This window comes from Phyllobates terribilis, unplaced genomic scaffold (genome assembly GCF_046119375.1).
Source record: "Phyllobates terribilis strain yellow unplaced genomic scaffold, ASM4611937v1 Scaffold_7__3_contigs__length_470593459, whole genome shotgun sequence".
In the NCBI taxonomy this organism is placed as follows: domain Eukaryota; kingdom Metazoa; phylum Chordata; class Amphibia; order Anura; family Dendrobatidae; genus Phyllobates; species Phyllobates terribilis.
This window is the reverse complement of record NW_027362767.1, coordinates 350,226,161-350,241,689: the sequence shown is the minus strand read 5'-3', so window position 1 is coordinate 350,241,689 and position 15,529 is coordinate 350,226,161. Positions and strand designations below refer to the sequence as shown.

Sequence of the window (15,529 nt, the reverse complement as noted above, 5' to 3'; positions counted from 1 at the left end):
CCAGATCTTGTACATTTAGAAATCCTCTGGGTAAATCATTTTACGTTCATTTTTTTCAACCCCTTCTTCATAACAGAGAAACTATGTAAAAAAAAAGACAATGATAGAAATTGTTACATTTGTAAACACTAGAGATGAGTGAAACAATTCTAAATGTATCCATTTAACAACACTTTTTTTTAATTCATTTTTTTAAATTAAGTATAAGAATATGAAGAGTTTGCTATTCATTTAGGTAGATTCGCCTATAATGACCACTTTAATGTTACATATAGCGAATAAGAAAGATCATATGACCTTGGTGCTTCCCGGTGTGCTTTCCCATAATTCCTTGCAGTTATCACACCCTGTAACACAGCCAATCATATGGAACTATAAGAGGTCGCTAAATACTCATAGCCAGTATAAATGAGCAACCAGGAAATGCTGCTGCCATTATATGGGAATCGTAGGTATGAGATTCAGAGCTCAGTCAGAGAGACATAGTACACAAAGACAGAATATACAGATAGATATGGTACTGATGCTACTGCCACCATTACCACTCCTGCTACCATTGCCCCTACACATCCAGACATCTCCAGCCTGTTCAACATGTTCCATACTGTACTGCTGCCAGTGCCACCTCACAGCTGCACATCTCCTGCTTTTCCATCATGTTCAATATTGTACTGCTGCTGGGAACCCTATCCTGCATAGGGAAAGCATAAAAAATTGGACACTGCTCCCAAAAAAATATTTTTTAATTGATAGCTAAAAGAAGACATTGCTTCTTTAATTTTCAGACATCAAATTTGTTGCTGCTAACTTCCCAAAAAGGTATAATTTTTGGACTGTTTGTGAAAAGTTTTTGGTTCTTCTTATACAAATGTCCAGAAGGCAACTTCTCCCGAAGAAGGTTTATATTTTTGGACCATTTTTTTAATTTAAACAGCATAAAAATATATTTTGAGGTCCCTTTGACATTACCATTTGCATTAAAGAGCTTGAAATTGGCTGGATACAGTCCTAGGAGATCTTACAGTGTCATACATGTCTCTAAAAGGCCATTTGATGTTATAGAGCACTTTCAATTAATGCTGAATTGATTTGTGTTGAATACAATATCTTTAGGCCAAATAAAACCTAAATGGAATTTCAGAAAAAAAAATTGCTCATCTCTATTGAACACATATTAAATAAAGTGTTTTTTTTCTGTAGTAGACAAAAAATTACAAAAACAATTCTGACCTGCAAAGGCTTAGCAATAAGCTTTATACCATACTATTCTTACATAATGCCATGTAATGCAATGTACTAATATACCATTGTCTACCATGTAATATAATCATTGAATTATAGAACACTACCAGTCATAATGTGAGCTAGAAATGGTATCCTAAGTGTCTGAATGAGAGTTTCCTATCTTATCCATGTACCCTCAGACTTCTTTTCCTCCCTTCTCTATATCTATAACTGCCAATCACATTCATTATAGTAGGCTGTGGCTGTAAACAGAAAAGGAGGTGTCCCATTTGGACAATTCCTTCCTGTCCATGTGCTCTTTGGGTTTATAGACATTATAGATGAGGTTCTCTTACTGGAGACCCACGTATATGCCATAGTGGCGAACCATTGCAAACAGCACCTTCTGTAAAGGACTCACATGGACCATGCAGTATTCCATTGTTCTCTCTTTAAATATGTGAAATCTGAGGCTACCATGCAATCACCAGAGGTTTCAGCAGCTAGAATTATGTCAATCAGCTTACTTAATTTTTAAAGGCAATGTACAGCTGAGATAACTCATTTAAAGACGTCTTCCCACATTATACATCTATGGCTTATCAGGGGCGTACATTGAAATCATGGGGCCCCATAGCAGGACTTCTAATTGGGCCACCCTAACAACAAAAAAAAATAATACTCAACGGGATCACAGAAGAACATATCTCACAACTTTGCTGCCTTTACAAAGTAATTTTCCTCCTACTGAAGCCCTAGATTCCCCTTTCATTGCACCCATAAAGTATGATGCCAACAAAAGTGCCCCACAAACACTGTAAGATACCGCCACAGTCAACTCCTCCACAGTACTCTCCACATGCATGGAATGATGACCCTACTGTACCCCACCTCAACTTCTTCGGCAAAGTATGGTGACCTCAACACAATATGATCCCAAAACAGTATGATCCCAACACAATATGATCCCCCAACTGTGACCCCCAAACAGCCCTTCATGCAGTATAATAGGCCTACATACAGTATAATGGCCCCACACCTAACCACACTGTATAATTGCTCCTACACAGCCCTCCACACAGTATGATGGACTCCACACAAACCTTCACATTGTATAATTGCTTGCATACATACAGTATAATGGTTCCAACATAGCCCTTCATGAAGTATAAAGGCTCCCATATAGCCCTCCAAATATTATAATGACCCTCACATAGCCCTCCAAATATTATAATGGCACCCACATAGCCCTCCAAATATTATAATAGCCACAACATAGCCCTGCATAAAGTATAATGAGCCCCATAGTCCTCCATATTGTATACTGCACCCCTTAATCCTCCATATTATATCCTGCATTCAATAGTCTTCCATATAGTTTAATGCACTCTCTACAGTCTTCCATATAGAATAATGCATTCCTCATAGTTCTCAATATAGTAAAATGCACTCCCCATAGTCTTCCATATAGTATAATGCACTCTTCATAGTCCTCCATATAGTATAATGCACGCCATAGTCCTCCATATAGTATAATGTAACTCATAGTCCTACATATAGTTTAATGTGCCTCATAGTCCTCCATATAGTATAATGCACCCCATAGTCATACATATAGTGTAATGCACTCCCCATAGTACTCCATATAGTATAATGCACCCCATAGTCCTCCATATAGTATAATGCATTCCCCATAGTCCTCCATATAGTATAAAGTGCTCCCCCTAGTCCTCCGTATATCATAATGCACTCTATAGTCCTCCATACAGTATAATGCACTCCCCATAGTCCTCCATATAGTATAATGCACTCTCCATAATACTCCATATAGTTTAAAGCACTCACCATAGTCCTCCATATAGCATGATGTGCTCCCCATAATCTTCAATATAGTATAATGCGCTCCGTATAGTCCTCCATATAATATAATGTGCTCCCCATAGTCCTCCATATAGTATAATGCACTCCCCATAGTCCTCCATATAGTATAATGTGCTCTCCATAGTCCTCCATATATCATAATGCACTTTATAGTCCTCCATACAGTATAATGCACTCCCTATAGTCCTCCATATAGTATAATGCACTCCCTGTAGTCCTCCATATAGTATAATGCACTTCCCATAATCCTCCATACAGTATAAAATCACTCACCATAGTCCTCCATATAGTATAGTGTGCTCCCCTTAATCTTCAATATAGTATAATGCACTCCCTATAGTCCTCCATATAATATAATGTGCTCCCCATAATGCTATGTATAGTAGAATGCACTCCCCATAGTCCTCCATATAGTATAATGCACTCTCCATAATACTCCATATAGCATAAAGCACTCACCATAGTCCTCCATATAGCATGATGAGCTCCCCATAATCTTCAATATAGTATAATACACTCCCCATAATCCTCCATACAGTATAAAAACACTCACCATAGTCCTCTATATAGAATAGTGTGCTCCCCATAATCTTCAATATAGTATAATGAACTCCCTATAGTCCTCCATATAATATAATGTGCTCCCCATACTGCTCCGTATAGTATAATGCGTTCCTCATAGTCCTCCATACAGTATACTGTTGCTTCCCATAGTACTTCATATAATAGATTGCACTCCCCATAGTCCTTCATATAGTATAATGCACCCCATAGTCCTGAATATAGTATAATACACTCCCCATTGTCCTCCATACAATATAATGCACTTACCATAGTCTTCCATATTATAATGCACTCCTTATAGTCCTCCATACAGTATAATGCAATCCACATAGTCCTCTATACAGTATAATGCACCCTCCATAGTCCTCCATACCGTATAATGCACGTGTTGTGTATTATGATGTCATCGCGCCCGCTGCGCTGAGACATCAGATGGGCTGAGGAAGAATGATTGGGAGGAAGGGTCACTTAACACTCCCTCTTTCATCATTGTTTTCAAATGCATTAGCATCCAGGCTGCCGATACAGTTGCACCTGTGATGATGGGCGGGGGCCCGATGCCGGCATTGGCACCGGGCTCACACGGGCTCCGTAACAGCCGCGTGGCCTGCCGCCATTGGCAGATCGCCACTGTGGCTTATCCATAGTATATGTCAAAAATGTCTCATAGATTTTAGTCCCAACTCTGAGACCAGCACCTTTCACCCGAACTGGGTGCTCTTATCCTAGACCTGTGAGGTACAAATGGAAAGATGGAAAGTTGGCTTTCTTGTTTGACTTTTTTCACAATTCCCATAGATTTGTCTATGAAATGGCCACAGTGTGAACATTCTTTTACACATTGCACGTATAACAACTTATTCTCCGGCTCATTTCTTTGGTTTTGCTGTATTTTCTTGTACTTTGTACTAATTGGGATGTGACCCCCTTTCTGAGTCGTGTATTTAATCTATATAGCTTTCCATGGACAGGTGTTTGAACAGTAGGGACCCTGTCCTGCTCTGCCCTTCTTCACATTGAGGTCGGCTAACACAAGGTAAGGTTTTAATACTAGAAACAGGATAGGACCGTCTTAACTGGGTACACATTGTTGAGGTGGGATGGTATTTTTGTTTTTTCCTCAAAATAGTGTTACCCAGGTACCCTATGTTATTTACATGTACTATTACTACTTACCTACTACAGGGTATATGCTCATATTGTTTTTTGTTTTTTCTTTTTTAATGAAGAGAGCTGCATATATGTGGCTAGGTTTCCATTTATTCTTCACCTGTGCATGGTATCGAGAAGCAGCCTTGCCAGGTTGGGCAGTTCTGTTCTGAAGATAGATGCAGGTCCTAAAGATGGAACTCACATACATAAGACATCTATGGAATACTCTGGAGCTATTTTATAAATGTCTACGGTGGGAATACCACTTTAAGGAAATCGCAAACCCTTAATCTAGTATTTATTACAAGCATGATGCTGACTAATATGACTATGGAGAAGATAAAAAGGATTGGAAAATCCGCCTAACATTCAAGTACATTTATGAGTCAGTTAATAGGGTTTTGAGGTAGTGAAAATGTATATGGAAACATATAATCTAGGTCTACATAATTTACAACAAAGACTGAAAGATAGCCCATTGAATGTTATATTTATAGCTGTACTACTAGAGAAGCTGTATTTTGGCTGGAGTTTAAGTGATGTCCTACCCCATAGCTCCCCCAGTTGTATGGATCTGCAGGATTCCATTTTACTGCTTCCTGAGGCTTTTTCTAGTCTTTGTTGTAGGGCCATGACAGTGAATGCATACATCAGCCCTGCTTCCTTGGCAGCAGAATAGGGTGTAAGCAAGGTTCAAGAACGTCTACAAGCCTCTCGTTTCCAGCAGAGTCTGCACTTTCTCTTTCTTACAGAGAACAGAACAGACACATGCCATGATGGGCCATACTGAAGACATCATATACAGTTTTAGGAAAGTACAAGCACAAACCGTGAAACATAACCTTACCAATCAACACTACAGGGGTCTTTAATCCTTTACAAAAGTATAACCCTTTAAGATTTTTGTTTTCATCTCACTCCTCCATCCAAATACATAGACTTAGGAAATTCTAGAAGGTTCACCTCAAGGGAGGTGGTGATATCACAGTGTTCGGAAAATATTGATCAAAAATTGTAGTTTATCTAGTCACCTTGAAATGCTTCCTCACCACCTTAACTTTGAGACTGCCTTGTCTGGTGGAAATGGCTAATAATGGAAATAGAAAAATTATGTTGCCAGTAAGTCAATGCTCCATATAAAGAATATAACTATATATTTTTCTGCAGTGACAAATAAATCAGGTCTGGGTAATGCTTTATGGGAAAGAAGAGTATTTTATGGCAGAGTGACAGAAACCAATCATTACAGCTCTGCAGGAGAACACGAGAGCAATCAGCAGTGTCCTTCCGCTTTTGTTGATTTTGTTCTGTTCCTTTGTGTCTATTTTGGGCTTAACTTTCTCCAATGTAGGTGAAAAGGGTAATTGTGGTGTTAGATAAACTAGTTATTTCTCCCATTAGTGTAGAGTTATGGACAAAATAACAGCAAATGATGACGATAATGTGAACGGAGAGCATTGGGTCTAATGTGAGAATTAAGAGTTTTCATGCAGAAGATGGAAAAGCATAATGATACTGTAAAGGCATTGTGTTGTTAAGATAACTCCTTTCCTTATGTTCTACTAAGATCCCCCTGTTCAAAAGTCAATCTCTGCATGTGTCACAGCTGTCTAATAGCCATGACACTTGCAGCCACGGCGACAGTAAAAAAAATTCCAAGCACACCAAAATACTCGGCGAGTACCTGAGTGTGCTCGCCGAAAGAGTTAATGAAACATACTCGCTAAACACTACTAGACAACTATTGGCCGACCAATTAACTGTTATCTCTTCAGACCAACCATACACAAGACTGCTCGGCTGAGCCCAGCACTCCCGTGTTCTCTATGCGAGAGGGAGTGTTAGACTCCTTTAGAGGAGGCTTATCTCAAGGGAAAACAAATAGATCGACCTCTAATTTTTTTTTCCCAGCATCATCTGCCAGTGAAGTCGACAGATCCCCATGCATGTTAGACTGTTGGTGGATTCTGCCGATATTGACGGGTTCGGCTGACCTTAGTCTAACGTGCTTGATCTTTAGGGCATAAGGATATTGCATACGAGTAAGGATAAGCTATTGCTCTTGTGGAACCTGCTCCTCAATATATTACATTTATGGCCATCTATTGACTGCAGGGGAAATGTCTCGCTGGCCGCAGAACTCCCAGTAAAAACAGCTGATCACAAAGAGCTTCTGAAGCTATAGAAAATGGTGTAAAGGCAGCACCTCTTCGTCTATCTGGTGCAAGTCACCTGTTGGACTATGCATGATCCAAGCAGTGGTTAGTGATAGCATTCAGTCACAAGCTCAGATGTAAAATAGAGTTTCCTTTAATACAGCAAATGACATTTTGGCTTTCTATACAGTAGGTTTTGTAGTGCTTAAAAATGCCAAAAGCAATCTGAAATGTCACATTTTGGATTAAAATAAATACAGCTTTCCATAAAAGCTGGTAACTGAGTGCTGTCGCCGACCTCTCCAGGATTTCAGATTTTTTACCTGCAGTGATCAACTAACCTCTATGCTGGGTTCAGTTGCAAAATATATAGTCACCATAATACAGCAAATCATGGCAAAAGCCCAATTGATCAATTTCCTCTGCAAAAAAACAATGACCCTTGACATGCCACCAGAGTGAAGCCATGGACCAGTGAATGGATCACCAACGATGATAAGACTGCTCATGTTTTAAAATAAGTAGAATTTTTAGCCCCTATAGATAAATTCATGACCAATGAGTGACAGTCAACCTACGTTTTTTATAATCTGAGACCCATGAATAGCACATGCACATCCATCGTTGTCGAGAGCAAGTCTGTCCTCAGATAATGGCATAACATAATACACCATAATCCTATCAACTTCTGTTTCTTCCTTATTTTCCCCCCGTTACCCCCTCCTTTATTCCCCTCTTCTCTTTCATTTACATAACCTCTCATTTTTGTTAGTTTTTTTTAATAATCATTATTTTGATGTTAGGTGTGATTGTCTTATCTGTGATCGCTTTAGAATCGTTTATGTAAATTGCAGTAATATTCTGTATTTCAAACTTTATTATATTGTTAAAACATAATAAAATATTGGAAAGAGAAAATAAGAAGCTGATATATTGACAAACCAGTTAATAATTAATCAGTTTATGTTAAAAATTCTCCCTAAATTCACTAAGCATCTAAGTCGAATGCAATAACACTGAAGGCTCATTTTAGGTGACTTTTAGAATTATTATTGCATTATCACACTGATTAGAATATTAAAATGTGCGGAAAACAGCATAAAAAGGCTACATCTTCTTTGCTCTTGCTAATCTACACTTACATGAAAGGTTTAGTACAATTTTCATTTAACATCTTTAATGGACATGGTAGTTTTATAGACTTTTATTTACTAAAGATCCAAAATGAACTGCCCATTAAATCTCATTGTGAATAAAGAAACTTTGAGGACAAGTGTCCCTTTAAGTTGATGGGGTACATATTTTAAGAAGAAATGTTGGAAGTTGTCTCTGCCTAAAAATGGGACAATCAATAACTTTGATGGTATCTGTGGGAATAACATTGTGCCAGAAAGCGCATTATGTAATAATGGGCTTATTTCAGGGTCTATTATAGTGTTATATGACTAAATAGCGAAAGAATAGATCATCTATATACCGTACTATATAATGCATGAATTATAGGATTAATTCTATTAAGAATATCATCCACCAGTAATTAGCTTCAGAAAAGGTGACTCATTTATAAGGAAGTGACTTTACCAATCAGAAATACATATTATTATTATTATTATTATTATTATTATAATAATGAAATATATTATATAACATTTATACATTATATACAATAAATTCCATGATCCTCAGTCAAATTACAATTTTCAATGCCAGGGAGCCATAGGAAGGATGACATAGGTAGCTATCTATGGTGCTGACCTATCACTTACTGCCGGCTGTTAGCATTACTGCTATTCAATCTTCATCAGTGCTTTAACAAAACAGGATGCAACATAGACAATACTTTGGAAACAGATACTTCTGCTGAATTAACTGAGTGATTCATAGCCTTGAGTTTTACTCTTAACAGCCATAGGAAGTTAACATAAGAACAGTGGCATAAATAGAGAATTTTTGCATCATCCGACCTTGCACACCTCATTTTCCTGTATAGTAGATGTGCATCTATCTAAATGTACATAGCACCCTAGGACAGTGCCAATACGAGACCTCACTTACATGAAACCTGGATGGCCAATCATCCAGAGATTCCAGGACAATCCTTAAAAATAAGTCACTTTTTGCCCTGTCCGTAACAAAAAATTAAGGCGTCCATGATTTTTTTTTGAGGCTGAAAAAACTTTTACAGATTATTATGACTGTAATTATCATCATTTTACAGTTTCAGTGAATGCAACTGATGTCTTCATATCAGAATGATGGGCAGTAGACATGTGTCTGGAAAAATTTTGTCTGTCCGTAATTTTTTGATAAGCTGTCCAGAAAAAATCAAAAGTCAAGTTGTCAACCCTGTATGGAACCTGTCCTACAAATTCCATTTAACTGGTTTCCAGTTGAACGCTACGAATGGCTGGAAGCTATTGGTAAATGTCTAAGAGAATTCCATACGTCTAAGAATAATAGAGGAAGAGAAAGAAGATGTCTTGGCTAATGTTCCGATTTGTGGGCGTTGGTTCTTACAGTAAAGTCTATCTAATGAAGCCTACACCATGTAGACAAAAGGTAGAGTTATATTAATGGCAAAGCAAACAATACACTTTATTAATGGCATATTAAACTATTCCGTTAACCTCTCCTATGACTTCATGCTTAAGTAAAGGTCATTTGATTCCAAAGGCTTAAATCTGATCCCATATAAGACCATGACATTGCATAATATTAGAATCTATCTATATCATTCAGATATAAGTAAAATATGACCAAATCAATCATTGTCTTATCATGGGCTGCACCTGTCTTACAAATGTTGGAAAAATGGAAAATATGAGTCCTCTCGGCACAATGCAAAAAGTCTATATTTAATAATAGTCCTATATAAAAAAGGAAATATATAAGATCAGCAGCTCAGATGTACATCATCCATATATTCTGTAATATGCAATGATAAAATAATTTATAAATCTAAGGAAACAAATGTTTCCTTAACAATTACTGGAAGGAAAATGTTCTTGAGAAAAGAAGAATATCTTACCTGAATTAGACTTTCTTAAACCCAAAGCCATCTTTTCTTTTGAGCCGAAGTGAACAATTCCAGCTGCAGTCTACATTTGCAGCAGGCAAATAGACAGGGAAAGTTTAAGGCATATTTAAAGTATTCTCTAAGGTATTGGCCAGAACCATCAAGCCCCTACTAGTGGTAAACAGAGATCATTAATGGGCATTAATGACAGACCATTATGACTTTCAGAGATCATTAATGATTCATCACATAGCAGAATTGTTCTGGCAATATCTGACAATTTCTTGGATCTGAATGTCGTCCCGTCCTTTTATTCAGAGCTTAAACATGTTGGATTTTTAAGACAAAATATTTAGCTGGGGTTCTAGAATTACAGAGAAAAGAAATAAATGGCTTGTAACCGGACACGGCTTTGCATTGGATTAGCCCTTGCAGTGCGCAGGCCCTGGCTGGAGGATTCATCTAGATCTTTTGCAATTCGATCAGAGCGAAAAAAAAATCCCCTCCAAGAGCTACATGAAAATGGTGTTGTTTACTTTTTGTGAGGATGAATTATTCACGATCATTAGAAACCACAGCTAAGGGGAGAGCATTTCAAATAACACTTTTTTTTTTTGCAAAATGTTGCACTATGTACTGGTTGTAGTATTTTTTTTTTTAATTTGAAAATACATCGATAGTGATGTTTTTGTAATTTCACTGGAGTTATTCATGGACAATAAACATGAGGACTGGAAGTTTTGAAAAAATTGTGATGTGTTTTTATTTTGCCTTTTATAAAAAAAGTGACATATATATTTGATGGTGTTTTGGGGACCCGTTATGGTGTAAACTCCTTGTTGAAATCAATAGTGAAAAAAGTCAGGAAAACAATAAATGAAACATTAGCGGTTCTGTAGTCACTTTTTTGCGATGGCTTTTGGATAAGGCCTCATTCACATTTCCATTTCTTGTGATATGTGTAATGTCAGTGTTTCTCATTATATTCCATGGATCTATTTACACATCACGCTCTTTTTGCTGACCGATGGAGATGGAACTCGCCCCTTTATGTGAATGGATAAATATAAACAGCAGGCTGCACACAGATTTTCATTTCCTAGTAGAAGCTTGGGAAACCTCCATTATTTGTTTTCTCATACAAGAAAAACAGTTGTCATATGCATTGTAAAAACAGACACGTACCAAAAATGGATGAAAATTGGACCCAGCACACTGATGAAAATCAGTTCTTTTTTTGTGTACAAGAATAAAGAAATAGCATGTGAATTTGGCTCACTGTGAAGGTCCAGCTTTGTACTGGGTCACCTTATATTCCTATACATTATACAGTTTTGTCACTTATTCTGAGACCTTGATTCCAGTGAAGCCATTTTTTTTCTTGTACACAAAAAAGACCAATTTTCATCAGTGTACTTGATCCAATTTTCATCTGCTCTCAGACGGGGAAGCAAAGATCTGGTGACAGATTCCATATAAAGGGATTGTCCAAAATTTTGACTTAAACTTTTGTCTGATCGATGGGGGTGCAACAACCAGCCCCCCACCCAGCAGTTCCTGGTGTCGGAGGCCGGAACTAACCAGTTACGGACTTGCACAGCACAGCTCCATCAATTGAAAATCCACCCCCTATTCAAATCATTAGGGGGTGGATGTGCAGTACTCGGCTGAGGCAACTATGTAGTAGACGGAAGTGTGCTGCACAGCACTGTAACTGGTCACTTCCAGCTGATCTGCGGGGTGCAGAGTGTCACTCCATCACCGATCAGACATTGATGACCTATTGTAAGAATTGGCCATGAATGTTAAAGTAGTGAACAAGCTCTTTAAGTCACACAGTACACTTCATAACCCCATAGTTTTCAGGACCAAATACCCTTTTGGTCATTAGTTTGCTACTTTTTCCAACTTAAGTGATGAAACTGCAAAGTATTGAAAGTCAAGATTGCAACTGACACCTGTGGTGCTGAAATGAGATTTTTTATATGTACAGTTCTAGGAAAAATGTTCTAAAACCATTTATTTTATAAAGCTACAACCTCAATCACAGTAAAAATAGACCATGCAATAAACCATACACCAATAGACTATATCACCACCCACATCATAATGTCCTGAATATGAGCCATAGTGATTCTAAGCTCCACTTGTACGAATAGTAGAGTAATGCCTTCATAAAGGCAACTGTAGTCCCCATGTTAGTGGCAGCCATGTGCCGTAATTACCGGTAAAATTATATTTGCCTCTGATGTGTGAAATAACCATTGTATTAAAGGGCAGTAATGAATGCCTCGTATGCAATGTAATTATTTAAAGAGAAGCCAATTGTTTAAAAGTGGTTCATAGTGATCATATTGGAGATGACCTTTGTTGACCTAGGTAAAAAAAATATACAGTAATGCAAGAAGTCCAATAATCATGTCACTCTATGGCATGCTGTGCTACCAATTTACTAATTTATATATTTTAATTATTATACTGTCAATAGTGTAATTTACTATTAATTCAGATTTCTCTAATTGAAAACACTGCATGTGCAAATGCTGAAAAGTCTGATGGACAAGTCTGGTCAGATGATTTTCCACCAGTCACCATATTAGGAGCACGAGCGCTGTGCAGTCTATCAGGAAGGATGCACTGACAAGTGCAGGAGGAGAACCTGTGACTATTATACAAGGTGGGCCATTTATATGGATACAGCTAAATAAAATGGGAATGGTTGGTGATATTAACTTTCTGTTTGTGGCACATTAGTATATGGGAGGGGGAAAACTTTTCCAGATGGGTGGTGACCATGGCAGCCATTTTAAAGTCGGTTCTTTTGGATCCAATTTATATTTTTCAATGGGAAGAGGGTCATGTGACACATCAAACTTATTGAGAATTTCATAAGAAAAACAATGGTGTGCTTGGTTTTAACATAACATTATTCTTTCAGAAGTTATTTACAAGTTTCTCTTTGTTTACAGCCATTGACATGTCGCAGAGGTTAACACGTGAGGAGCGTATAGAAATTGCGTTGATGTTTGGTGAACACAGTACCTGGGTCATTGCAGCAGATTTCAATGCAAGACACCCTACGAGACCACCCATCTTCCATGCTACAGTTAGCAAACTGCTTGCCAAATTTCATGAAACAGGTCCAGTGTTGAATTTGCCAAAATGTGGATGCAAGAAAACTGTCACTAATAAAGAAACATCAGTGGCTGTCCTAGCTTCATTCAGCAAGAGCCCACAGCGTAACACTCACTGCATATCACTGGAGAGTGGCATCAGTCGAACATCCCTTCAGTGGATATTAGCTACTAACCAATGACATCCTTACAAAATCCCACTGCTGCAGAATCTCAACGAGGATGACTCAGATCGGTGCACTAAATTTGCAGAATGGGCAAAACAAAAATCGAAACAGGACCCTCAGTTTACACAGAACATTATGTTCAGTGATGAGGCAAACTTTTTTGTGAATGGTGAAGTTAACAAACAAAACCACCGCTATTTGTCTGACACTAACCCACAGTGGATAGATCCCTCCAAGACTGCTGGAACACAAAAAATGACGGTATGGTGTGGTATATGGGGTACAAAGATAGTGGGGCCATTCTTCATCAATGGATACCTCAATGCCACTGGATATCTGAAATTGCTACATGATGATGTGTTGCCCTCTTTATGCACTGAAGATGGCACGTTCCCTGAGTTTTTCCAACAAGATGGTGCACCACTACATTATGGGTGTCAGGTCCGAACATTCCTACATGAACAGTTTCCTGGAAAGTGGATTGGTTGTCATGGGACAGTTGAATGGCCACCAAGGTCTCCCGATCTGACCCCCTTAGACTTTTATCTTTGGGGTCATCTGAAGGCAATTGTCTATGCTGTGAAGATACGAGATGTGCGGCATCTGAAACAACGGATACTGGAAGCCTGTGCTAGCATTTCTTCTACGGTGTTGCTATCAGTGTGTCAAGAGTGGGAGAAGAGGGTTGCATTGACAATCCAACACAATGGAGAGCACTTTGAACACATTTTATAAGTGGTCATAAACTTGTAAATAACTCATGAAAGAATAAAGTTACGTTAAAACCAATCACACCATTGTTTTTCTTATGAAATTCTCAATAAGTTTGATGTGTCACATGACCCTCTTCCCATTGAAAAAAATGAAGTTGGATCCAAAATGTCCGACTTCAAAATGGCCACCATGGTCACCACCCATCTGGAAAAGTTTTCCTCCTCCTATATACTAATGTGCTACAAACAGGAAGTTGATATCACCAACCATTCCCATTTTAGTTAGGTGTATCCATATAAATAGCCCACGCTGTATATTGGTAAATGCCACAAAATCTTGTCCTCAACGCATTTGTTAACATAAAGGTCAAATGGCAAAATTCTTTCAGATGTTGAAACTTACCTGTCAATAGAAACCAACACCAATTTAAAGGGAACCTGTCACCAGAAAGAAATGCTATTTATCTGCAGATATAGTGTTAACCTGCAGGTTAATAGCGTTATTAACCTGCCCAGCACATGCACGCAGCCAAACGCTGCAGGGAGAAAATGAACTTTATTCCCCCTGCAGCTTTCTGGTTTCAGTTACGAGGTAGTGCCGGCCTTGGTTCAGTCACCACTCTGAGTATGCAAGGCGGCAGTTGTAACCGCGTCCCTGGCATTGACTGACACTGGCTCTGCATTGGGGCCGGCTGTCAGTCAGGACTGGGGACACGGTTACAGCCACAGCCCTGTATACTCAGAGCAGTGACTGAACCAACACCGCCCCTCGTGACTGTGACTGTAATACAAAATAAAACAGAAAAAATGTAAAAACCCATAACTAGTGATGAGCGAGCACTTAAACGCTCAGTTGCTCATTGTTCGGGTTGAGCAAATCGTAATACTCGGGCGCTCGACTTAGGCAATGAGCCCAATTTAAGTCTATGGGAAACTCAAGCATTTTTCTAGTGGCCCCCCCCTCCTAAAAATTACCCTAATCAATGCAAATAGTGCTCAAATGACATGGGAACAGCATGGAGAAGACCCCTGGAAGCATTTCTGAATCCCAGGTCACTGCTGTCAACAATGTTGTCAAAGTATTACGCCACTTTTACAGACTCACAATAAAACATACAAAAACTAAACCAAAATGGATTTTCATGGAAAAAAACATTAAGGAACATTCTTTCCAGGGCAATGACTTGTATATAAGGCAAAATAAATAACCCCCCAAAAATGCTCTTCCACACCTTGGCCTATGTTCACAAGTAACGTTTTTGATGGGTTTTTGCACTTTTGCATTGCTTTCAAAGGTGAAAAATACATTCACCGGTAAATGTCATTTTAACATTTTACTACCTTATCTGCCCATGTGGTATGTGAGACATGATCAGACATATCTTGTTTCATTTATGAAGGAGGGACTCTGAAAGTCACAAAGCCTATTTTTATAGGGTCATCAGACGGCCCTTACTATTGCTAAAGGGCCAGCGGTCGGCCCTCACTATAATTAGAGGGCCATCAGCTGGCTATGCTTTGT

At 38.4% G+C, this 15,529-nt stretch overlaps 1 protein-coding gene across 6 annotated transcripts in view; it reads right to left on the bottom strand.

The window, feature by feature from the left end:
* Positions 1-15,529, bottom strand: part of FGF13 (fibroblast growth factor 13) — a 541,625-nt gene that overhangs the window by 140,983 nt on the left and 385,113 nt on the right. Inside the window, exon 1 of one of the 6 annotated variants that reach the window (XM_073641260.1) lies at positions 10,006-10,096. The exons of the other annotated variants lie outside the window; for them this stretch is intronic. Coding sequence (XP_073497361.1) covers positions 10,006-10,036 — 31 coding nt within the window. The 5' untranslated portion in view covers positions 10,037-10,096. Of the gene's footprint in view, positions 1-10,005; positions 10,097-15,529 lie in introns of those variants that run through there. 6 annotated transcript variants of the gene reach the window in all.